General features: G+C 41.9%; 1 protein-coding gene across 1 annotated transcript in view; it reads right to left on the reverse strand.

The window, feature by feature from the left end:
- Positions 1 to 1,206: 1,206 nt before the first annotated feature.
- Positions 1,207 to 24,298, reverse strand: part of Enpp3 (ectonucleotide pyrophosphatase/phosphodiesterase 3) — a 71,940-nt gene continuing 48,848 nt past the window's right edge. Inside the window, exons 17-25 of the mRNA XM_004845995.4 lie at positions 21,553 to 21,640; positions 20,728 to 20,906; positions 16,312 to 16,363; positions 14,719 to 14,873; positions 10,262 to 10,397; positions 6,767 to 6,844; positions 5,859 to 5,991; positions 4,263 to 4,419; positions 1,207 to 1,461 (exon numbers count right to left, since the gene is read on the reverse strand). Coding sequence (XP_004846052.1) covers positions 1,291 to 1,461; positions 4,263 to 4,419; positions 5,859 to 5,991; positions 6,767 to 6,844; positions 10,262 to 10,397; positions 14,719 to 14,873; positions 16,312 to 16,363; positions 20,728 to 20,906; positions 21,553 to 21,640 — 1,149 coding nt within the window. The 3' untranslated portion in view covers positions 1,207 to 1,290. The remainder of the gene's footprint in view (positions 1,462 to 4,262; positions 4,420 to 5,858; positions 5,992 to 6,766; positions 6,845 to 10,261; positions 10,398 to 14,718; positions 14,874 to 16,311; positions 16,364 to 20,727; positions 20,907 to 21,552; positions 21,641 to 24,298) is intronic.

Raw genomic sequence — 24,298 nt, forward strand, 5'->3', positions numbered from 1 at the left:
AAAAAACCATGCCGTACTGCATGGCAACTGAACCCATGGGTTTTTATTCACGTTTTTATTCAGAAACATAGAGAAGGGGTGGCACAGGCCGAGAGCTCTACCCATCTACCTGTGTTCCCTGAAAGGCTCTAAATCCAATCACACCAGTGAACCCACTGAATTCCTCGGAGAAAATGCAGGTTCCAGAGTTAGTGCAGAGAAAATGTAAAGTGAGCCCCAAACTAATTTCTAATACCAGAAAATAAGGAAATACTAAAAAACTGAGGCTGTCAAAAGGACATGGGAGCCCATTAAAGAAGCCTCTACAGGCTGAATCTGGGATAATTTGAATATGAAGTAAATATGAGTGTAGGGTATTTTGATCTATCGAATAGAAAAAAATCCATGCAGATAACTAATAAAGAAGAGGCAATATGTCCTTACAGTCGAAGACTAATAAATGTAACACAATGGAGTTTTAAAAACTGACTCAATTTGAATCAGAGGATTACTAGTGGATATTAAAGTCAATGGATGAAAATTTAATAAAAATTATAGTATGTATAGGGTTTCACGTGTCTAACCAGACAAAACTTATAAATCAGAAAGGGAAAAATGGCATCTTTACAGAAGAGAAGCCTGGTGAACACGAACTTAACTAATTGGGCATCAGCGATAAGAGCGCAACTGCATACTATGTGCTTCCAAATGTGAAGGATCGAGGACAAGTATCACTAACGCAGTGTTCTGCTGGAAATGCACAGCATGAACTGAATCCTGAGGAAACGGCACACAAACCCTCGTGAGGAGACAGCCTACTAAACTAGAGACCATCATGTACTTCTTTATAGATTGTTTAAATAAAGTCCACGTTTCCTGGGTTTTGATACTTTTCTGCATTTGTGCCAAGTACGTCCACTGGGGTAGTTTTCACAGGTGAAATTACTAATGAAAGTTATGTGCATTTTTATTTTACTAAATATTGTCCACTTGCTAACCATAGAGTTTTACAACAAGACTGATGCTGAACTGACTGTTTCCAAGTGAGATCTGTTTCTCTTGTTCTTCCTTTTGTGTAGGTAAGTGTGAGCAGAAAAAAACAGCCAAAGATTAGGAAAGAGGAATAACAGGAAAGGTATAACATGGCACAAACCTTGCAAAAAAGTAACTTTAGCATATAGTCCCAAAAGCAAAATGAGTGGGGAAAAGTGCCACATGACTTTAAGCTAAGGAAAAATAGAAAACTTTATTTTACGATTTTCCAACAGAAAACATCATCTACATCTCACCAAAATTGTTTTATACATTAAGTTAAACAATAGTTTCAAATGTGGGTAAATATGTCTTCAGTTGTAAAATTTCAGAGACAGGCTGTACTTTTTCCTGATAAAAGTCAAGACCAGTAAGAAGTTCCACATCTCGGACCCGGGCGACATGTGCTTTAAATCTTTCCTCAACCCAGAGGTCTTCAGTTGTATTTCCCTGAAGAAGAAAGAAAGAAAGAAACACAAGGCTGTTTTCCCACAAGACATAATCTTTCACTAACAGAAAGACATTTTATTACTTAGAAGGTGCCTTTTTTATTGCCTTAAATCTTCATTTGATACAAATTAAATTTAGTTGTTTAATAAAACAAAAAGTACGAAATATAAGAAACACAAGCCACCATAAAACTTAGCAATTTTTTTCTTTCTTTTTCTCTTTCTTGAGACAAGGTCTCACTATGTACTTCAGGCTGGCACTGAACTGTGTGGCTCAGGCTGGCCTGAAACTCGTGGCAATCCTCCTGCCTCAGCCTTACCCATGCCAGGATCACAGGCATGCACCATCACACCCAGTCCTGCTATTTTTATATTTACTTAGGTATACGTTTTTTAAAAAAATATGTGTAATATTACAGATGAAGTTAAGCCTCCAAAGTTTCTTGGTTCAGAGTCAAACATTACTCTGAATTGGTGTCAATCCAACGTTTTTAAAACTTTTAGCACACATCAGTATATAATATATAGTATTGGTTTATAAGTTTTCAACTTTACATAACTGCCATTATAAGTGGTATCTTCCATTTAGTTTTCATTGGCTTGTGTGTTTGTGATCTACCCACAGTGTTCTAGCTAGGTCCAGGGAGGTGGTTTTAAGCTCTAGTGTTCAATGCTCCCTTGTTTTACTGTAACAGCCAGTTGCTCCCCGCAGCCTACTGCAGGACTTTTGCTATTGGAGGACACTAAGGAGTAATTTGGCCCCTGCCTCACCCGTGAGAGCACAGAAGTCTAAGATACAAGAATGAAACTACATAAAGTGCACAGGACTAACTTTATCAGAGCTGAACCTTGCATTCCTCGAAGTGATGGTGACAGTGCCCCCTCACAGGCAGCTGATGACCCCCGGGACCCCAGACTTTGTCAAACTTCGGCTGTTAAGTAGCATTCTATGCCTGCATACATTTTATGACCCGAGTATTATTATAGCTCAGGATCTTTTCAGATATTTCTTGGGCATTTGACTCTTAACAAGTTTTTACTCTACAAAAGTTCCATCATTTAGATCCATGGTTTCTGTGACACCCTGTTCTCTGTTAATCTCCTGACAGTCCTACAGAAGGGCTGATTTTCAGTTAAATGTCCCTCCCACACACCTGCCGTGCCCAACGCAGCTATACCGCGACCACTTAAAGGAGACCCTCGGACCGAGTGCTCACTTCCGGTCTCCAGCAGCCCTGGGGCATCAAAGGAGATGCCCATGGCCTTGACAGAGCTGAGTGCAGCCTCCATCTCCCTGCCAAAAAGTCCTCATTCCTCCTTTTGTGTTTCTCTGAATTATCTGCATTTAAAACCTCTGATTGGTCTTTAAATTTCACTTTTCCTTTGGCTCTTGAATCCCATCAGTCACCAATTCTCCATTCTTCTCAGCCTTTTCCTGGTCTTCTCAATGCCGGGCCTTCTTCAGGGCCCAGCTCTACTCCACCTTACTTTACGTAACCTTTACTCACCATTCAAGCCAACCATCAAATCCTCTTAACGGGATTTCACAACTGAGCCCAAATTTGTGACATTTCCTAATTATTTTTATTTTTTGGTTTTTGAGACAAGGGTTTCACTGTGTAGTTCAGGCTGGCCTTGAACTCAGTGATCCTCCTACCTCAGCCTCCTGAGTTGTAAAATTATAGGCGTGCACCACCACACCTGGCTTTTCTTAATCTTTAAACTACTTCTTGTACTATGAACTGGCCCTTTTATATGCTTGTATCTCATTTATGTGGCAACATTGTATATGAACTTTTTTTCAGCACATAATGATTACACACCTTATGTGTAGTTGGTACATGTGCATAACTCGTCTTAATTCCTTTTTTCATCTCCTTAAGGGAAGGCACAATGTATGCTCTGTGTGTTCTAAAGAGTTCCTATCATGATATGTGCTTAATAAATACTCAACATATTTACTGAATGACTTCAATAAAATCCAACACCCAGTATATTTTTTCTATGAAAAATAAATTTTTAAGTTGCAGTAACCATTTACACATAAAGTTGCCTTGGTTCACAAAATTCTTGAGGTGGGCCAAGAATTTAGCTCAGTGGTCCTCCGCCTGCTTTGCAACCACAAGGACCTGAGTTCGATCCCCGGCACCAAAAAAAGAAAAAAAAATTTTTTTGAGGTGATCAAAAAGTGATCTTAGTTGAACCAATTTATCCCCCTGTACATGTGTGTGCACGTTCATGTGTGTTTGTGCATGTGTGTGCATAAGTGTAAAACAGTTCATGCTTCAAGTTGTTGGAATATTGACATTTACATATTCTTTCAGGAAATATTAATTCAATGCCAGCTTTGGGATAGAACCTTAAGATTTGCATCCAGAATAAAAAAATTAATGTCATAATCTCTTCCCTAGTGAGTATGAATAAAATACATAGAAATCAAATATATAAGAATGTATCCAGGTTTGGTGATGCATGCCTGTAATCCCAGCACTTGGGGGCTGAGGCAGGAGTATCATCATGCGTTTGAGGCCAGCCTGGGCTACATGGTGAGATGCTGTCTCAAAAAATAAAACAAAAGACACGCAGACATAAATACATGTTCACATATGCAGATACACTTTTGCTATTAATTGCACAGAGATCAGTCATTACAGATAGCCTCAAAGATGAAGTCACTTTTATTACAACTCTGTTGTGGAGCACTGACACAGCCAGTCCTACGGAAGCCCGCAGGAGCACCACATAGCCGTCCCTATGAAAGCCCACAGGGCTCTGCCTAGCCCTCCATCCCTGGCCACTCACCGGGCAGCTCTCCACGTTGGTGGGCCGGTGAGGGATGATGAAGGGCAGGACGTCCAGCTGGCCGGGGCAGCTGGCGGGCGCGGCGCTGCTGTCCTCACAGCTCGTCAGCACCACGAAGTAGTGCGTGGGGATCGGGACGCTGCTGCCGGCCACGTGTCTGCAAGTGAAATGGAGACGGGTCCTGTTGTGCTCTGGCTCACGGACTATAACTGTCTTCATGTAGTTTTAAAGAAATGCCAGGGTAAAAGAAAGTGATAGACAGGGAATACCAAGTTTTACCATGTTACTTCTTTTACTTTAACCAGCCAGTACAGAGATTTAGAACCGTAGAAATCTAAGCTTGGTCTTTCTAACATTGTGGGGAAATACTAGGATTTTTTCCCCCCAGTACAGGGCATCGAACTCTGGACCTTGAGCTTGCCAGGCAGGCACAGAGCCACTGAGCTGCAGCCCCAGCTGGAAACAAACAAAAAGGTATAGAATTCTGCCTCCTATGTTTCTTTTCTTTTTCTTTTTTGAGACAGGATTTCACTATGTAGCCCATGATGGCCTTGAACTTGTGGCGATCTTCCTGTCTCAGCCTCCCATGTGCTGGGATTAAAGGCACCACTACCATGCCTGGCTTCCGACGTGTCCTAGTTTTGTTGGTGTCATGCTTCACAGGGGACTTTCCTTATAGAGCAGGAACTGGGGTTAAGGGGCACTTGGAATCACGCCCTAGATGTTTGGGTGCCTAATCCTTTAACATCCTAGGGCTGAGAACCCTCAGACCCTGTGCTGTCAACTCTGTGGTGGTGGCGTGGGGAGAAAGCCAGATAACTGTAAGTAAGGCAGTGCTTCCATTTCAGACAACAAACACTAAAGTGCTTTTAAAAGTTTTCAGTGCAAAATATATGGAAAGGGGCCAAAGATTCAGCTCAGTAGTTCCGCTGCCTCCCTCGCAAGCCCAAGGTCCTGAGTTCGATCCCCAGGACCAAAAAAAAAAAGAAAAAAAAATATATATGGAAGGTATTAGTCTGAGTCCACTGAGAGGAACAAGAGCCCAAGTGGCAATATCATCACCAGGATTTGGAACATGGGCTGTCGAGGTTGATGCTGTGGAATTCAGACAAGTTCTTAACCTCTCCATCCTCCAAGTTCTCATCCTCGACTGGGGCAGTGCACCTGACCTATGGCTGCTCTGTAGATTAAATTTGGGTTTAAGTATTATTTGCCATTCTTGTGAAGTTTACTGAAGTAAACTCAGTCTAATTGTTTTCATTTATGATTGGACTGGTTGATGATGATACACTGAGAGTTCCCAATCTCCTTAACCTCCATAAAATCTTATTCTATCTTTACTCGTTAGTTTAGAAATTTTTCAAATAAAAGTTTTGCCAAACTTTGCCTGGAATTTTTTTTGCCCATTAGTTTAAAATTTTCCATGTAATATCTGTATCTATCTAAATATTTAAAAAGACTACGTTGAAAATAATCACCAATAACATCTGAATATTAATATATTGTATAATAGGGACAACACAGAGCTCATATTTAAAATATTGGGATTTCCCCTTGGGATAGCCGATTGCTGAGTCCAAAGGCCGGATTACTTACTCTGTAATTTCACTCGGAGCATCAAAATGGCCATCATAATTATAATCAAATATTGGTCCACTGACCACATTGACCCCATTTCTCTCCACTGCATATTTTATAAGAAGAACATTATGGAAGTAGTCCCACATTTCTAAAAATAAAACAATACTGTGTTAAAGATATCTACCTCTGGTGAACATGGAAATATCTTCTGTTATAGGCAGGTGCATTTACTAACATCAAATCCTACTTCAGTAGTTATCAGTGATGACTGGGTAATTCTACAAGTAGTCCATGGAACAAAAGTTAACTGCCATTAGCCGAGTGTGGTGGCACACACATGTACCTCAGCTCTTGGGAGGCTGAGGCAGGAGGATCACCTGAGTTTGGGACAGCCTGAAATCCATAATGAGTTCAAGGCCAGCGTGAACTACATAGTGAGACCTTGTCTCAAAAAAAACATAATTAAATTAATTACTTAATTATTAATAGTCATGTTGATGATAGCTTTTTGTTGCTATAGGGTCCATCTTCAAATTAGACTTAAGAATCTCTTTAGATTCCTTCCTAATGCAGAGTTGCCTGGGGACCAATGAGTGCTAAAAATGTACAGGACAGGTGTGCTGCCTTACTGATTTATACTCTGAGGACAAACATTCACCTTTCATTTACTTATGATGAATGGCAGTAAATTTTAGTTTTGTGAATAGCTTACTACAGTTAAATTAAGAGTTAAAAATTATCAAGATTCTAGCAAAAAATCAGATTTGATGCTGAAAAAAAAAAAATTGTGCCAGAAAACCTTCTGTATATTTAAAACATTAGAACAAAATGACTCGTAACATCAGGAGGAAACAGCAATCAAACATTTGGAAGTTCAGGGAGTCACGGGGAATTCAAGGTTAATAATTTAAATACATACTTACTTTTGAACTCTTCATACATAGGGACCAAATTACTCGTAATTAAAGCATCATATTGACCATCGGCAGTTTTACTGTTTGCTGCAGAACAAAAATATTTTATTAAATCTAGGTAAGAAAAAAAAGTCACACTGCATATAGGTCTGTTACTATTCCGTGTGGATTTAAGTTTATTTATAGTCAAAACACAGAAATACTGGGTACTTTCCAATACAGATCATGGCAATGCAGGCAGCTTTAAACATGGGTACTTGTAGTGGGCTGAATTGTGAGCCTCCAAAAGATTCATTCAAGTCCTCTTACCTGAGACTGCAAACTTGTTTGGAAATGGAGTCTGCAGATGTAGTTAAGAATCAGGATGAGACTGTTGTGGATTTAGAGTGAGTTCTAAACTGAATAACTGGTGTCCTCATAAGGAGAGGGAGATTTGAGAAAACACAGAGGGAGAACATTATGTGACGATGAAGGGAGAGATGCAAGTAGGAAATACCACATAAACCACTCAGTGCCGAGAGCCAGTGGGAGCTGGAAGAGGGAAGGAAAGATTCTCCACCATAGCTTTCAAAGACAGCATTGCCGCGTCAACACGCTGATTTTATTTTATTTGTTGATTGTTTCAGCTCCTTGATGTAGTGTCTTGTTCTACAGCTCAAGCTGGCCTTGAACTCACAACGTGGCCCAGGCTGGCCTCAAACTCACAGCAATCCTCTTGCCTCAGCCTCCTGAGTGCTGGAATTATAGGTGTGTGCTACCAAATGGACAATATTTGGATTTCAGATTTCCTACCTTCCAGAACTGTGAGAGAATATATTTCTGCTATTTTAAGTAAACAACTTGTGTTAATTTATTATAGCAGCCCCAGGAAACAAATACAAGGCTATATATAGATGTGCTTTTTTTTTTGGTACCAGGGATGGAACTTGGGTCCTTGTGCTTGCGCAGCAGGTAGCGAAACCACTGAGCTGAATCCCCAGCCCCTAAGGCTATATATAGATGAATAGTTACTGATTGTTCACAAAATAATAATGTTGTTATAAGTAGCTTCCAAAACAACATTTTCTTATGTAAATGAACTTCTACTCAATGAAGACTGCTGATGGAAATGTCATCTACCACAGTGAGTGTTAAGCAACTGTGCTATTAAATGTTTTTTAAAAGCTTTTATTTTGGTGAGAACACTTAGCACAAAATCTATGCTGAACAAATTTTTAAGTGTAGACAACTTTACTGTTGACTCTAGGTATGGACTAGTCCATTTTGTGTGGCTCTAATGAAATACTTGAAGCTGGACAGTTATAAAGAAAAGAAGTTATTCAGCTCACAGTGTTGGAGTTTCACAGTCCAAGATTCAGGCAGCCCCAGGTTTAAACCTAAACCTGGTCCCAGGATGGAGATAAATAGAAATGGTCTCTTGCAGAAGAAATCACATGGAGAGACAGGAAGCCAGAGACCTGGGGAGGGGTCAGTAGTGCTCTTTTTGTAACAACTCACTCGCTCCCAGACACCAGCATCAGTCTCTTCCAGGTCAGGACCTAATCACCTCCCACTAAGCCCCTCCTCTGAAAGGTCCCATCACCCCCTAACACTGCCACCTTGGAAACCCAGCCTCCAGCATGGGAGGTCCAGGGGGGCAGACCAGTCAAGCCATAGCAAGGTGCAGCATTATACAGAAAGTCTCTAGAGCTTGCTCATCACGCTTGACTGAAACTTCATGCCCAATGATAATAACTTGCTGTCGTCCCCTACCCCAGACCCTGAAAAACACCATTTCACTCTCTGATTCTATGAATTTGACTATTTTGGATGTGTCAGTATGCGACAATATGGATGAACCTCAAAGACATGATGCTAAGTGAAAATAAACCAGTCCTAGACAAATACCGTGTGATTCCATTTCTGTGAAGTAACTGTTGTAACATGTTTCATCTTTAAACTCGACCTGGGTGTTCTACCTAAAACTTACATGAGAGGCCAAGGCCAATGAGCAGGCACCAAAAGGCAAGGAGAATCAAAACTGTACGTCGTGTTCACAGTACAGACACTCCTCATTTAACGCCAGGCCAGAGTTCCGTTCCTGCAGAGAGTTTTTAAATAAATTGGCCGCTAAATGAGGAAATGCATGTCCTGTGTCCTTTACAATATTCAGAACAAAGAAGTGGCCAAAGGAAACTCCAACTTGATGACTTTGCTTTTCTTTGCATAACTCTTACCTGCAGTACTGTAATGTGTAACAGAACATAAAGCTATAGTACTGTACAGTACAGTACCACCAGCAAAAATGACAGGACTGTGTATCCAAAATACAGACGTTGAGGCTCCACAAACAAGATGCACATAAACATACCAAAAAAACCAAACAAACCAAAAAAAGACAGATTGAGAGCAGTGGGCAGTAAATTTGAACAGACTGTTCTAAATCCAAACAGTCGTTAGCAGGTAGCTCCTTAAAGGAGGAGTACCTGTCCTCAGACCCGGGTTAGACTATCCTGCTTTCTAAACTAGGCCCGGAAAGACGGAAGGGCTCCCAACATCTGTTGCAGATAAAAAGTAAGAATTTACTTCTCATTTCCATGTCTAGTACATAGAATTCAGAATGGGAAGTTTCATTTTATCCTTAATATTTTGAGGTAAGTTGTATAGTTATTTCATTTCCTAGTCATTGTAAACACAAGTATCATAGTGGAATGGCTGAAAGTTTACATGCAAATTTTAAAATTTTATTGATAAAATATTGCAACTTTTAAAGCTTTCTTCTATGATGTACATAAATTTGGGAGCCCCAGTTATACGAAGGTACTTAAATATTCATTTATTTACCCTAATTCTGCATCAGAAATTTAGAATTGATATTCTTTCAGTTAAGACTTTTCAATTAAGCCTTTTGAATCTCTAAAGTATAAATCTCTAAATTGATCATCTCTGGTCATGGCTTCAAGAAAGAAATGAGGCCATGTATCGAGTAAACTCATTCCCAAAAGCTGAATTTATTGAAAATCTTATAAAAATGTTATTTCCTGAGTTTTAGATGGTACTTCCTGAGTTTCAGAAAATCTATACTGGCTTTTATGTATTCCCAAGAGGGATCCTTTCTTAAAACAAAACACCCTGACTTGCTGCTTAATCCCCAGTTCAAAGCTGTTGAGCACAGCATGAACCATGGGGCCACAATTCCAGCGCCCCTGCTTTCCATGGAAACAGCTGGAATTCAATGCAGACCTTAGTTGGGGCAGTGGGGAGGGGAGTGTTTTTAGATGCTTGTGTTGCTCTCCGGAGACTTCAGTTTTAAAATTAAACCTAAACCTGCCTGTCTCTACACATCTGGGCCAGATTAGCGGTGCTGTGCGCTCCGGGGCAGCAGCAAGGGCCTCAGGAAGCCCACAGCCGGGAGCCTCGGTTGCTGGCTCAGCCCCGCGGGGCTCCGGAGGCGAGGATTTGTCCATGCCCGGGCTCACAGCCAGCTGACCGGGCCTTCTGAGCTGCTCTAGGAGCTCTACTCACCCGGCGGGTAGAGGAAGCCGTGGGTGACATTCCTGTCTGTTAAGTAGAGGGGACAGTTTTGGCTCTCGGAGGGAGCAACCCTGACATCAGCCCGCAGACAGTCTGGGAGCGTGGGAGGAAGAGGCGATGTGTCTCCCTGTGGAGAGAGAGCAAGGAGAGAAAATAATTACACCCACAGCCGCAGCGCACCCGGCTTCATGGTGTGTAACTTCCCCGGAGTGTTTTTCTCTTAACCTCTTCCTATTTTCTTAGTGAATCAAGTCTGCACAGCAATGGAAATGGGTGTAGCCACGCTTTCTTCTGAGGTTCTCTTCCGTTTAGGGGATGTGGGGGTTGGGGATCAAACAGGCTTGGCAAGGAATATTGCAGAATCAAACCTGGGGTGATGGGGCTGTTGCTAAACAACAAGGCCTTGTCAGGACCTAACTCAGGTGGAGACACAGGCTGCACATGCAAAAAAACGGTGAAGATAAAATATGAATAATCCATTTTACAAATGTAGATATGAACTTGCTATGTTACTGTTTAGCTGGGCAAGGATTTCTAATCAGCCTAAAATTAATTTCAAAAAGCTACAGTTGTCTAAACATTTTTGTATTTAAATAAATTCATAGCTATGCTTCATTCATTATGAAAGAGGAATTTTTAAATAACTTTCTTTGTAACTCTACTTGTAAATGCTAGTCACAATAACTGATTTACCTGGAACACCCTCTAAATGTGCTGCCTAGCCTCTGTATTTAAGGTACTTATGGATACATGGCTATCATATTTTGATTATGTAATCATGGGTCAGTGAACATTGTAGCTATTTGGTTCATTTTTTTTTCAGGGATTTTGATTTACATGCCTTCTACTGATCACAGTGGATTCTTGTTTTATTTAGTTTGATTTGGTCCTGTTTTCTGAGACAGGTTTCACTATGTAGTTCAGGCCTTGAGCTCACCGTGTAGCCCAGGCTGGATTTGAACTCACGGCAATCATCCTGCCTCAGCCTCCAAATGCTGGGATTGCAGGTATGCGCCACAACGCCTGTCCTGAATGGATATTTTTAAAACAAACATGAAATGGTATATTCAAAAAGAAATTAAACTAGGTTTGTTTTTCCTTTACGTACTCCACTGTGCTGAAAGCAAAAATGAGCTGTGTTGTCTAAGGTTTACAAGATCGACCCACAAAGCAAAGAGCAGCGTGTGTCGTCTGCTGTCCTCACAGGCAGGAGAGAGCCGTGCTGAGATCTAAAACCGGTGGGAGCTTGAGCCGAGCAGGCCCTGTGCGTCCCCTTCCCACGGTGCTCTACCCGGAACACGTCCCTACCTCACAGTAATGAAGTAAACTTCTCAGTGTGACTGAGCACACACCTCTATCTTTGCTCCCTTCTAAAAGCTCATGCACGCAACAGTAATAGTGAAGACACATAAGAGTGAACAGAAATACTCTGAAGTTGGAAACAGAGCAGCAAACGGTAATCTAATGGCATAGGCCATAAACGCTGGCCAGCAAGAGGATGGAAACACATGAAGACCTGGATTCCAACCGTGGAGGCTCCAGGCCCTAGAGCTGGCATCTTCTAAGAACAGAGAGTGTGGGATTGGAAACCAGAGGAGAGGTGAAAGTCTGCAGAAAAGGCTGGAGTGTTTACTCTCTAGAGTTTAAGCCAGAGAGACAACCAGAGTAAAGGACACAGGACACTGCAAAGAGCAGGTGTGCCATATTGGAAACCAGGGCCCAGCACTTGGGAGGCTGAGGCTGGAGAACTGCTGTGGGTTGCAGGCCAGCCTGAGCTACATAGCAAGACCTCATCTCAACACCTCCCAAAATTTGGTGATCGATGACATGGGAAATATATACACATGTCACATATATAATTATGTGTATATCACATCTAGGGAAGCATTTATCAAAGTATGCTAGATTTTTCTCTTTTGAAAAAGTCCTTTGATTTTATATTAAATGTGTAAAGTATCTACTCTAAAGAATTAGAATTCTTGGATTCATTTTCAATTTCCCATCTAGCAAGAGAAAAACTCATTTGCATCTTCCCACTGAGCATACCCAATAAAGCCTGTCTAGCTGTAACAGTTTTGAAGCAGAGGTTGTAGGAGCATGACTTCAAGTCATGGCTACTTCCCCGGAACTGTTGTGAGATAACAGAAATCAGAAAATGCACCAAACCCTCAGCAAAACAAAACTCCATAAAAGTTAAAGGCACAGACCAATTGGACCCATGCTCCAAAATGTGCTTATTTCAAGTCTGAAGTTTCAAACACAGAGCTGATTTACAGCATTTTTATGTGACTCTCAAAACATCCTTGTATGTAATTTTCTTGGACCACAACACATGAACGGAGTAATTTCTGAATTAGAAAGCAGAAAATTGCTAGAATTCCATCCTGTTGTGGGTGAGGGAGAAACAGACAATTAGTTTTGGGATCAGAGAAAGGATGGGATCTGTTGGTAACAAAGAAGTCAGTTTTTAAACAATCACAAAGAAGAATTGTACCAAACTCCTAGTCCCAACCCACTTAAAAATCTTTCAGGCTTTGGTTTCCACCAAAGCTCATAGCAATTCAGGAATGCAAGACAACAGAGGAAAATATTAAAAAGCATAAGCTTTCCCTTTAACTCTTCCACACAATCCCTAGTACCTGTCTGGACTTTGCAAAACAGAGACTTGAATAACGAGCGAGCCTGACCTTGAATGTGCCACCCTTTTCAAAAACAAAAACAAATTATTTTAAGGACTGTTGAAGTAAATCAGAAACAACTGAACACGGAGACAAAGTATATATTAAGGAAAGTAATGTTGCCAGCAGCCACACACATAAACCCAGGACACTGTAAAATATTTGCCCAGCTTGGGAAACCAGTAACAGTGCTTTTACCGCGGACCACAATTGAACCATTGTAAGCAGCAGAGCTGCCATTCAGATCACACACAGCTTTAATTAGTAGTGGGAAAATATGCTTATTTGCCTCCAAAATTCTTGAATTGGAACAAGCAGAGTAGAAAAACCGGATACAACCAATTACTTCCTTTCCATCAAACAAGGGTGACCCTTAGCAAGAGCATTAAGAGCTAGAGTTTGCAGTCAGTGTCTGGATCTAAAGTACTATGATTTTTCTCACCAAAACAGCTTCCTGATTACTTATTTACCCTTCTGGTTGGCAGCACAGCTTTGTCTTTAAAAATAACTGGCTGGGGTTAATTCCATTCAGTTAATTCCATTCCATTCAGTAAGCGTGTACTAATGGGCAGAAGACCCCCATCCCTGAAGAGGGGTTTGGACTGGCGTTTGGCAGACTTTAAACTTTAGTTTACATTTTCCTGATTGGTAATGAGGATGTATTACTGGATTCGTATCTTTTGACCATTTATTAACTAAGGGACTTGTCAGTCTCTTGTTTCTCGGTAGAAATTTATTACCTATTCTGGACCCTAATTTCTATTCTGCATATTCATCACTTGTCTCTTATATGCAATGCAAATATATTATCCCCTGCATAATGGTCACACATTAATGCTAATATATTCATATTAGTTTCCTCTGTAAGTTAGTTATTGTTCATGTGTTCTAAGAAATCTTTCTCTATTCCAAGGTCATAAACTATGCATAAAGGAAAATAAGGATTTGCCATTCATTAATAGGTCTATAAATGCACCAGCAATTAAATTTAGTGTATAGTGAGGGCCGGGGATTTAGCTCAGTGGTTCCACTGCCTGCCTTGCAAGTGCAAGGTCCCAAGTTCGGTCCCCTGTACCAAAACAAAAACAACAACAAAAAAATTTAGTGTATAGTGAGGTAGGGATCTAGTATTTTCTTGGTGAGTAGCCGACTGAGAGATTCTTCTTGATGAATTCCCATTGAGGGAAACGAAGTTTGCCAGACAGTAAGGGGAGACGAGGAGTCATGTTAGTGGATTCTCAAGCTCCATCAGGACAGACTGTGACGTTCTTAACACAGCTGGGCATGGGAGTCTGGCCCACCTTGTAGAGCGCCAGGTTCTTCAGGGAAGGGTTATGTCTCAGGGTGTCTCAGGCTCCTTGTGCCTTCCCCAGCACGAAGCATATAGTAAAATACTTGTTAAGTGATAAACACATAGCCCTTTATAGCCTAGTGACATCAGCTTTGAGACACTCGCCACACCCTTGAGGAATACCCATGTGACCCTCTGCACTTGCTGTTGCTTAAGTTTGAACTGTTCTTCCCTACTTGCCTTCCAACTGGCAAACTGGCCCACAAAACTCTCATTTTTCTAGGCAAAGCACAGTGTTCTTCTTTTGCACCTGTAAACCACATGTAAAAACCTTCATGTGACACCTGGAACATTCTCCTACAAGCAACAGGCCAATTCCCATGGTGATCTCTGCAGCCAAATTAAACTCAAGCCTCAGCCTATGAAGGAGGCCCACGTTTTTGCCCAGCCCGCCAGGAACCCTGGACCCGGGGGCTTACCGGCTTGGACACCGTGTATGAGCTCCACAGGGGCATCCGCAGCGCTTTTGCAAACCCGCTGATGTACTGCCTGTGGTACAGGAGGCAGTGGTCCTGGTTCTCCTGCATGACCCTGGGCCTCCCAAATGGCAGATTGGCTTCCATTGTCACTGTTACTAAAATCAGGATAACATAAAATAAATACGTGTGAAATGAGCGTGGCCTCTGCTCTTGGATGACTTGTACTGTCAGGTGTTCTGACAGATAGTCAACATACTTAACCTGTTTAAGATCTCACAACAGTGCTGTGAGGTAGGTGTCATAATCTAGCTGTACCGACGACAAAACTGAGCCTTAGATGAATAAGTTGGCCAAGCCAGGGGCTCAGCAAAGATCTGAAGCCTGTGCTTTGGCTCCACATGCTTTAGAACTCACAAATGTATCTGAAGAGACAAAGCCTCAGAGATCAGCAGGGTGTATTTTACAACAAAGATGACCTACTTTAGTAATCGTCACAGGAAGATACTGGAACTTCATAAAAGAGGCCCCACTGAGATCCCTTGTCCCTTCTGTCACGTGAGGGTAGAGGGAGAGGGTCACCCATGAGGAAGCAGGTCCTGCCAGACCGAGTCTACTAGCAACTTGACCTTGGCCCTCTCAGCCTCCAGAACTGTTGTTTATAAGTCACTTTGTTTATGGTGTTTGGTTATAGCAGCCTGAACAGATGATGACAATGTCTTATTATATTTATTTTTACTTTATGCTGCTATATGGATTTCACCAACTACAGGTTAGAAATATATATATTTTAGGGGCGGGGATTTAGCTCAGTGGTTCTGTGGCCTACGTTGTAAGCATAAGGTCCCGAGTTCGATCCCCAGTACCAAGAAAAAAAAAAAAGAAATATATATATTTTAGATTGCACCTGTAATGGGAATATAAAGTTTATGGGAAGATTGCATGAGTTATATGCAAATACTGCACGATTTTATATACACAACTTAAGCATCCTCAGATTTTAGTTTTCTCCAGGGGTCTCTGGACCCAGTCTTCTACAGACACCAAGGGTTAACTGTATTCCTATTTTATAAATGATGAAACTAAGGCATAGTGAGTTGAATCCAATAATACTTAAGCGCTAACAGGTAACACTAATATTGCTACAAGACAGGCACTATTGTAGATTCTGTCCATGGATTAACTTTTTAAGCATTACAACTATATGAAGTGGGTGCAGTTATTAAAGGAGATAAGGAGCGTGGAGCACAGCGAGGTTGCCTGGCTTGCCCCAGGATGGACAGCTAGGAAGCAGCACGGTAGACAGAGTTCAAACCCAGGTAGTTTGGTCTGTTCACATCTTAGAAAGGAAATCTGGGGCTGTAGAGGGGCACAACTGTTTCCAGAGATTGATTCTGACCCTGGGACTGCTGTAACTGCCCTCATGCTTTCTGCTCCTTGTTATAAGATCTGTGGGATTTCTCCTCTTGCACATTGGCAATAAAATCTTTAGGTTCAAAAGCCTCTGTGAACTTATTTTGGAAAAATGCCAAAAGGGTGAGATTACATCATATTAGTTCTAAATATTGAACATTAACATATTTTCTACTGCCTTACTTTCTTCTTGGGTGAGATTCAGCTTCTGATTGACGTGCTCTAGTTGAGTATTCTGTAAGATAAGAAGAAGGAAAGAAAGTCAAAGTAATAATACACATTAATGAGTGATCAAGATTATTTCTTTAGTAATCACATGAAGTGTTTTCTACAAGAGTCACAAAAGTCTCAACAGTTTCAGCATTGCTGAAAAGTTCAAGTCCAAAGTCTCTTCTGAGGCTCAAGGCAAACTTTTAGATATGAACAAAGAAACCAGACTAGTTTGGGTTTAAATTTTTATTCTGCCACTACTCAGAAAAAGAAATGGTGCTGTTCCTTTCATCTTCTTTCACATAGGAGTTTGCAAAAGTAGGATTAATAATACGGCAAAACGTTCTGACCACAGCTGGAATCAACACCTGAGTTAGGATGGTGTTATGTTTAAATTGAAAATGTTCCCCAAAGTCTCATGAGTTTGGAAGGTGACTGGGTCATGGGGGTGATGTTCATCAGTGGATTCATCCATTGATGAGGTCCGGAGCTGAATGTGCTGACAGGGGTAGGGCTTGGTTGGAGATGTGGGCCAGTTGAGTCACGATCTGGAAGGGTAGATTCTTGTCCCCAGCTGCTCCCCTTTGCTTTCTGATTCCTGGCTTCCATGGCAAGAGTAACTCTCTTCCACCATGAACTTTCACCATGTTGTTTCTGCCTTGGAGACTGCCAACCATGGACCCACTCCAATGAAGCTGTGAGCCAAACAGACTCCTCTTCCTTTAAGTCATTGGTGTTGGGTATTTTGTCCCAGTGTCAGGAAAGTGATTAACACAGAAAACTGGCACCAGGAGTGGGGCTGTTCCTGTAACTATACCTGATCATATGCTTCAGAAGCCTTTGAAACTGGTTTCTGAGAGGAATTTGGAAAGGTTTGGAGATGGTGGCTAGAGAATCTTAGAATGCTGTAAGCAGAGTAAAGCACAGATTGATGGGAGATTCTGGTCCACGGTTAGAAAAAATCAGAATACTGGTAAGAATGTGGGCAGCAGGGCTAGGGATTTAGCTCAGTAGTTCTGCCACCTGCCTTACAAGTGCAAAGTCCTGAGTTCAATCCCCTGTACGCCCCCCCCCCCCAATGCCTTTGGGCTGAGGATTTAGCTCAGTGGTTCTGCTGCCGGCCTTGCAAGGTCCTGAGTTTGATCCCCAGTACCAAAAAAAAAAAAAAAAAAAGAATGTGGGCAGCAAAGGCCAGCCTCATAAGGTTTTAGTTGAGAACAAGGACTACATTAAACGTTGGACTAGAGGCCATGTGTGTTACAACTCAGGCAGAACATTTTACTCTTGTCTTAAGGCTTTGTGTAGGCTGAATTTAAAGGCAGTGGTCTTACTAATCTGGTGGAGGAAATTTCAAGACAGCTCAATGTTCAGGCTGTGGCACGGATACTGATGCATAGATTTAGCTAGATCTACAATGAGAGTCAGGAGCAAAATGCAAAGCCAAATGATGTGAAGACTGACCAGAAAGGAACCACATGCCTGTATAGCTGGGGCAAAGGAGAGCATGGTTGCTGAAAAAAATAGCATAAAAAAGAATCCAAGTATTTTGCATCAAGATAATAAGAAAGATGGCTTGAAGGTATCTCAAAAATCAGCAAGACCTCCTTGGGCTACCCACTTGGGACCCCTCCTGCCCATCAGGAGCTTTCCTATCAATAAATATCTTCCCACTTAAAAAAAAAAATCACCAAGACCCCATGCATCACAGGTTTAAAGGTGCAAAAGAGTAAACCTTTCATTTGAGAAGAGAGCTGATGAAGAAAGGCAGCCTTGCTGAAGAAAATCTGCCTAAGTAATTGGTTCATGGGATTCATTTCACCATTACCATGCTCTGCCATCCAGGCACTCAGAGGCCATTACAGCTATAGTCTAAGAGGACCCAACTACCACTATTGACAGCAGACCTTGGTGTCATCTACTTGGTGCTGGTTTTTCAGACATGCAGAGTATAAGAGTTGTGGGATTATGGAGTTTTACATTCAGACTTCAGAAGAAGCCCTGGGAGGCCAGGCAGTGTGTCCCTGAATGGGCAATGCATGAAGCTGTGAGAGTGAAGCTAAAAGTGTGGTGGAGACCCAAGAAAATTAGAGATGCTAGCAGTGTGGGACATCTACCAAGGAATGTTTCAGGCAGGAAGAGGAGACAGTGCAAGGGAGAGGCTACGTGGGTAGCAACTAGCAACGTCATGGGGTGAAGCTGCCAAAGCCCTTTGAAATTTAATCTCACCACAACCTGGTTCAGGTGCTGGATATGAGAGCTACAAGATTAACAGTTGCCCTCCAAGGTTTAGGTCCCATTCCTGTCTATCCTATTTCTCCCTTTGGAATGGGAATTTGTAATTCTATGCATTATATCTCGGAAATATTTAACTATCTTTTTGATTTTTACAGGAGCTTACATCTAAAAGTTTGCCTTGAGTCTCAGAGAGGATGACTTTGGACTGGACTTTTAGTAATGCTGGAACTGTTAAGATTTTGGTGACTCTTAGATATGGACTAATTGCGTTGTGCACAATGAGATGGGATGGCTCTATGCAGGTGGGGGAGGGGATGTTATGATTTTTGCATCTAAAATGTCCCCCCCAAAATATGTGTTTGGAAGGTGATTGGATCATGGGGGTGCTATATTCATCAGTGGGTGCTCGCTTCCGCAGCACATATACTATATTCATCAGTGGTTTCATCCATTGATGAGTTTAGTAGCTAAATGTGCTGTTAGGTGGTAGGGCCTTGAAGAAGGCGGGTCAATGGGGTTGCGACCTGGAAGGCTGTATTCTTGTCTTTTGTTTCCTTTTTTTTTGGTACCAGGCATTGGACTCAGGACCTTGAGCTTGTGAGGCAGTTGGCAGAACCACTGAGCTAAATCCTCGGCTTTATCTTCTTGTCCTTTGTTCCTCCCCTTGCTCTCTGCTTCCTAGCCACCATGGCATGAGCAGATTTCTTCAACTATGATCTTCCACCATGCTATTTCCACCTTGGAGCCACAACCATGGACTTAGTCCACTGAAACTGTGAGCCAAATAAACCTCCCCTCTATGTTGGGGGCATCAGGTATTTTGTTTCAGTAGTGGGAGAATGATACATACAGATGGCTACATCCCAGGGCTTCCCAATGCTTTGCTATGCATACAAATTGCCCAAGGTTTGTTAAAGTGCAGATTCTAATTCAGTACACCCAGGGCAGGAGCTGAGATTCTGCATCTCCACCCAGCTTTCAAGAGATGAAGACCTCACTCTGAGCGGCCAGAGGCATTCTTTACTGAGAAAAAACCTGGGTCTGCTGTCAAGATGGACCAAGCTTCTATGACCTTGGGCAGCTTATCTAATTTCCAAGTCTTCCTTTGTTTCTTAAATGTGAAATAAAGGCCCACTTTATTTTACTTATTATTTAATGGCAGTTCCATTGAGGATATGGAGCAGTAGGAAGGAAGCTATGGGAGCATGAGGAACACAGGTAGGAACTGCACATCCCTACTTTGATCTTTGCTATGGATTTACCATTTTTGACAAGTTTCACTAGACTTTTGTCCCTTAAAACCTCTGTTGGTTGAATATCTATTAACACCTGGGTGTAATGTTATTTTTAGGATTAAAGAGTGTAAAGTCACCACCAACTCTTCCCAATAAGAAACCTCATTTTTGCATGCTGGAGCAGGTGTTTATTTGGCTCGACAACCACCTGTTCAACTCGGCATCAGATGTACCTGACATTCATGCTAGCTTCATGGTCTTCTGATAACTGGGTTCCAGTTTCATTCTGAAATCCTAACACCTCCCGGGTCCTCTGATCTCATGGTGCAGCTGCCTCTTCCCGCCCTGCAGATCCTCCCATTGAAACTGGGCTTTGTTCAGTCTCCTGGGATCTGAAGTCCTGCTTCTGAACTCGGCACAGGGCCTGATGTACTAGAAAGACCTGCCCAGCATCCACTGTTCATCAAACAGCCGTACCTGACAGTGATTCTCCACTGCCACCCAGGAATAACCGGAGCATCTACCCCTGCCTAACACCAGGTTCCGATCTCTTTGCCCTCTGTTATGCTGGCTCTAAATAGCTGAGCACAACCATCTATCAGGGTTTTAAAGGGTGAGAAGACTAGTTTAGGAAGGAAGTCAAAAAGAGTGCCAACATTAACATTTTGAACTGTTAAGGACACCTCACAATGGAATGAAAATTCCTTCCCAAACCATGCTTCCCAGTGAACAAAGCATATGCATACACATACCTGACAGTGTAGGCATTATAATCTCTACTTCCAGATAAAGTTCACAGAGGCCATGCATCTTTACTTAGTAAACATCTGGGCCAGGACACAAACCTGACTGCTGGCACTCTGCAGACAAACTCGCTTGCACCTTTACCTCCTTGTGGATGTGCAGAGCTGCTACTCACATTTTGCAGCTGAGGACAGGAACAGTTCAAGGTGTCCGTGGGCAGCGAGGCAGTAAAGCCACAGATGGACAACCTGGTCACTTCCTCTGGATGGGACGGGTGGTAGAAAGGCACCTTCAGGAGATGGTTCAGGCTGCCGTGGGTACCATTGTTCGGTGCAGGCTGAATTCGCAGAAGATCTGATTTAGAAAAATAAGTTCAAAGGAGCTTTAAATTAGAAGGCAACACCTCCTAGGCAGGAGATGGGGGAAAACAAACAGCTACTGCTGTTCCTTTAATAAACTCTGCTGTAATGCACTCAAGCACTGCACAAGCTGTTCAGCTCCCTGGCTTTCAGCTCAGTCTCTGCATCTAGTCTGTCTACTTGAGATATTCTGCACAGACGAGCCACGGGCACTCCATGAACTTCCTCAGTTCCCCCCAGAGAAAAGCTTCATTGCTTAATCACTTTGTTTAAGCATAGGATGGTTCTGCCAGTGTTGTGTGCACACCTGTAATTCCCGTACTTGGGAGGCTGAGAAAGGAGGATCGCCCGCCATCAGTTCAAGGTCAGCCTGGGCTACATGGTGAGTTCAAGCCTAGCCTCAACTACACAGTGAGACCCTGTCTCAAAAAAAAACAAACATGTTGTGTTTTTACCCATGTTTATCCTATTTTGAAAAGTTGGAAGTTTTTCTAAATTTTCTTAAATTTAACTATCATATAGCAATGAAGAGAAAACCTGGGTTTCTGAAGATCTAGTATATTATTCCTAGTAAAACAAAAGGAATTCATTCTTTTGAAAATTATCTACCCTCGCTTGTGAATGTATTCATGTATACTTACCACACATTAAATTATAGACTTCAATATTTTCAAATGGTTCAGCTTCCATTTTCTCTTTAAAGCTGGGTCCATGTGCCAAAAAGATAGCCTAGGAGACAATGGTCGTGTTGTCACTCAATGACATCGACACTCACAGGTAAGTGCAGAACAGACAGTTTCCCCGTGATGACTCTGCTACCAGTATCTTAGGCCTTCGGAGAGATTTCTCTCCAGATTGAAAATGATTTTTAAATCATTTCCCTGTGATGTCCCAGTTCCACTCAGTACGCCACATGCTGTGTTTATTTCTGTCTCTAGCTGCTTCATCAGACTAGGGGGACAGAGTGGACCGGACCGTCCACACCACTATCAATCATCCTACCGCATCTGGACCATCAGTGAGGGTTCCGATACCACCTATACCCTTGCAAACGTTTCATTTCATTGCTCAAACATGTTTTGCACAACTTCCTTTTCATTTTGTATAAAGAGACCTAAGTTTGGGGTTTTTTTGTTGTTGTTGTTGCTGCTGTTCTGTTTTTTTTGAGATAGGGTCTCAGTATATATAGAGTCTTGAACTCACTATCTAGCCCAGGCTGGCATCAAACTTGTGGCAATCCTCCTGCCTCAGCCTCCCAAATGCATGCATGAGTCACCATGCCTGCTGAGACCTGAGTATTTAGATTTGTATTTACTTAATTAACACACACTTTATATTATTTATAATAAGTCTAATTATTTGAGATTGTAATCAACTGGAAAAAAACTATCAAACATAGATAAGCATTCTTCTTTGTTAACAGGCTCATATAAATTTTTTTCTCCAAGAAAATAAGTAATGAACTGGAGGCATAGGTTATTTCTTACAGTTATGAATTTAATTGTCACATAGCACACTAATGGAAAAATCTGTTTCTAGAGAATTTTCAAATCTTTACAAAAATATATAATTCACCATGACAATGCTAAGGGGCAGTGTGTTCAGGAAGAGCCTAATATCCATTCTTCTATTTGTGTGCGTGTGATGAACGGAACTAGGTAAGACCATGGATTGCAGACAGCAGAAAGCTCTGCCTGAGGCAGCATCAGTGCATCTCCCTCGTGGGCTTTTCTGTATATTTTCCTCCTTCTCAAACTCCTGGTCTTTCCCTCTTCCTTGCCTGAGCCTCTGTGTCCAGCTGTCCTTGCCAGTAACCCTTTTCTCAACACCTCCAAATAGAAGCACCCCACATCCAGTACTTGGTCTTCTTCAACCTACACTCCATCCCTGAGGACCTCACCCATTTCCATGGATTTTAAATAGGTTCTAAGGAGATCCTGGAAGATGGCAGAGTGGTGAACAGCAGAGAAACACCCTCTTCAAGATTTTGAGTCCAGATGTTGGAAAATAGCAATGTGAGGAAGAGAAGGAAGGAAGTTGGGTCCCCAGGACCCAGAAAAAATGTGAAGCGAGAATGAAGCCCATTGGGAGAGTGAAGAGTCCTCAGCTCAGAAGAGGGAGGTGGCAAGCGGTGCTTTCCCTGAGCCCTCACTCACTGCAGGGGAGGCTTGAAACTGCAGACCCACAGTGACTACTGGTGACCCTAGAGGCTTCCATGGAAGAATATTACAGAGCAGTAAATGCAGTGCACTGCAGTAGCTAGTGAGTTATTTGGGTTCAGACAGCCCCCAGAAGAGGACAATTGGCTGATCACCATCTTGGAGAAGGACCCTTCTCACTGAGCTAAGAACTCAGAGCAAGCTGGCTCCATAAGGGTGAGGTGGAACCGAGTTCAAGTCAGCAAGAGATCAAGGAGCCAAGTTCAAGCCAGCAGGAGGCACACAAAGTGTTGCAGGATGAACAAAATAGGTTCCAGCCTCACAGCCAGAAACCAACATGAACTTCAGAGGAACTAAAGGTGCAGGCTTGCTGCGATTATCCACTACCCCACCAGAAGAGTATGGTTGGCTTGCATGATTAATCAACACGGATCTGGGCTCTGATGGCCCACTCTGTGTACCAGTGACAGCAGACACACCCTGAAGTGCTGGACTTTTTTTTTATTTTCTTTTTTTTGTTTTGTTTTACTTGTTTTCTTGATTCTTCTTGTTTTTATATGAATATGAACATTGTTTCTAGATTTTTGTTGTTGTTCTGCTCTTGTTTTTATTTCTTCCTTCTATTTCCCTCTTGTCTTTTTCACTAGTTTCCCAAGTTTTTGTAATCTTCCTTAGTCTTCCAACCTTGCTTTTAATCTCTTCTTCTTTTTCTATTTCTCTTTTTTTTCCCCTAACTTCTTTTAAATTTTCTCCCCCGAGGGTATAATCACCATGTTGAGGACATCTTATACAATTTACTGTAGACAATTTTCTGCTTTTAGATTTTGTTATATAATCATAAATCTAGTTCATACAGTTGAAGGTGGCAAATTAATAGTTACCACAGTTTGTCATTTTCGAGGCTGTATTTGATACTATAGTTATTGCTGATTGTACTACTTTAGCCAAGGTGATATAATTGTTCTAATCAGTTAGTTGTTCTTCCTAGTACGCCAAAACTGAGACTGCCTAAAAATCATAAATAATACTATAGCCCAGTGCCAAAGAACAAAGGGCTATGGGAAATAGGCAGCAGCTTCTCATCCCCAATAAGTTGAAGAGGTAGGATCTTGCAACAAACTCAAAACCCAAAAGCCAACTACACCTTGAGAAGAAGTAGTCATTCCTACGGGCTCTAAAGGATAGCAATAAAGTTACTTGCCATGAGCAATTTATAAGCATCGACCCA

This window comes from Heterocephalus glaber, unplaced genomic scaffold, assembly GCF_053883595.1.
Source record: "Heterocephalus glaber isolate CG9 unplaced genomic scaffold, H.glaber_assembly_v1.0 deba00001550, whole genome shotgun sequence".
Lineage (NCBI taxonomy): Eukaryota > Metazoa > Chordata > Mammalia > Rodentia > Bathyergidae > Heterocephalus > Heterocephalus glaber.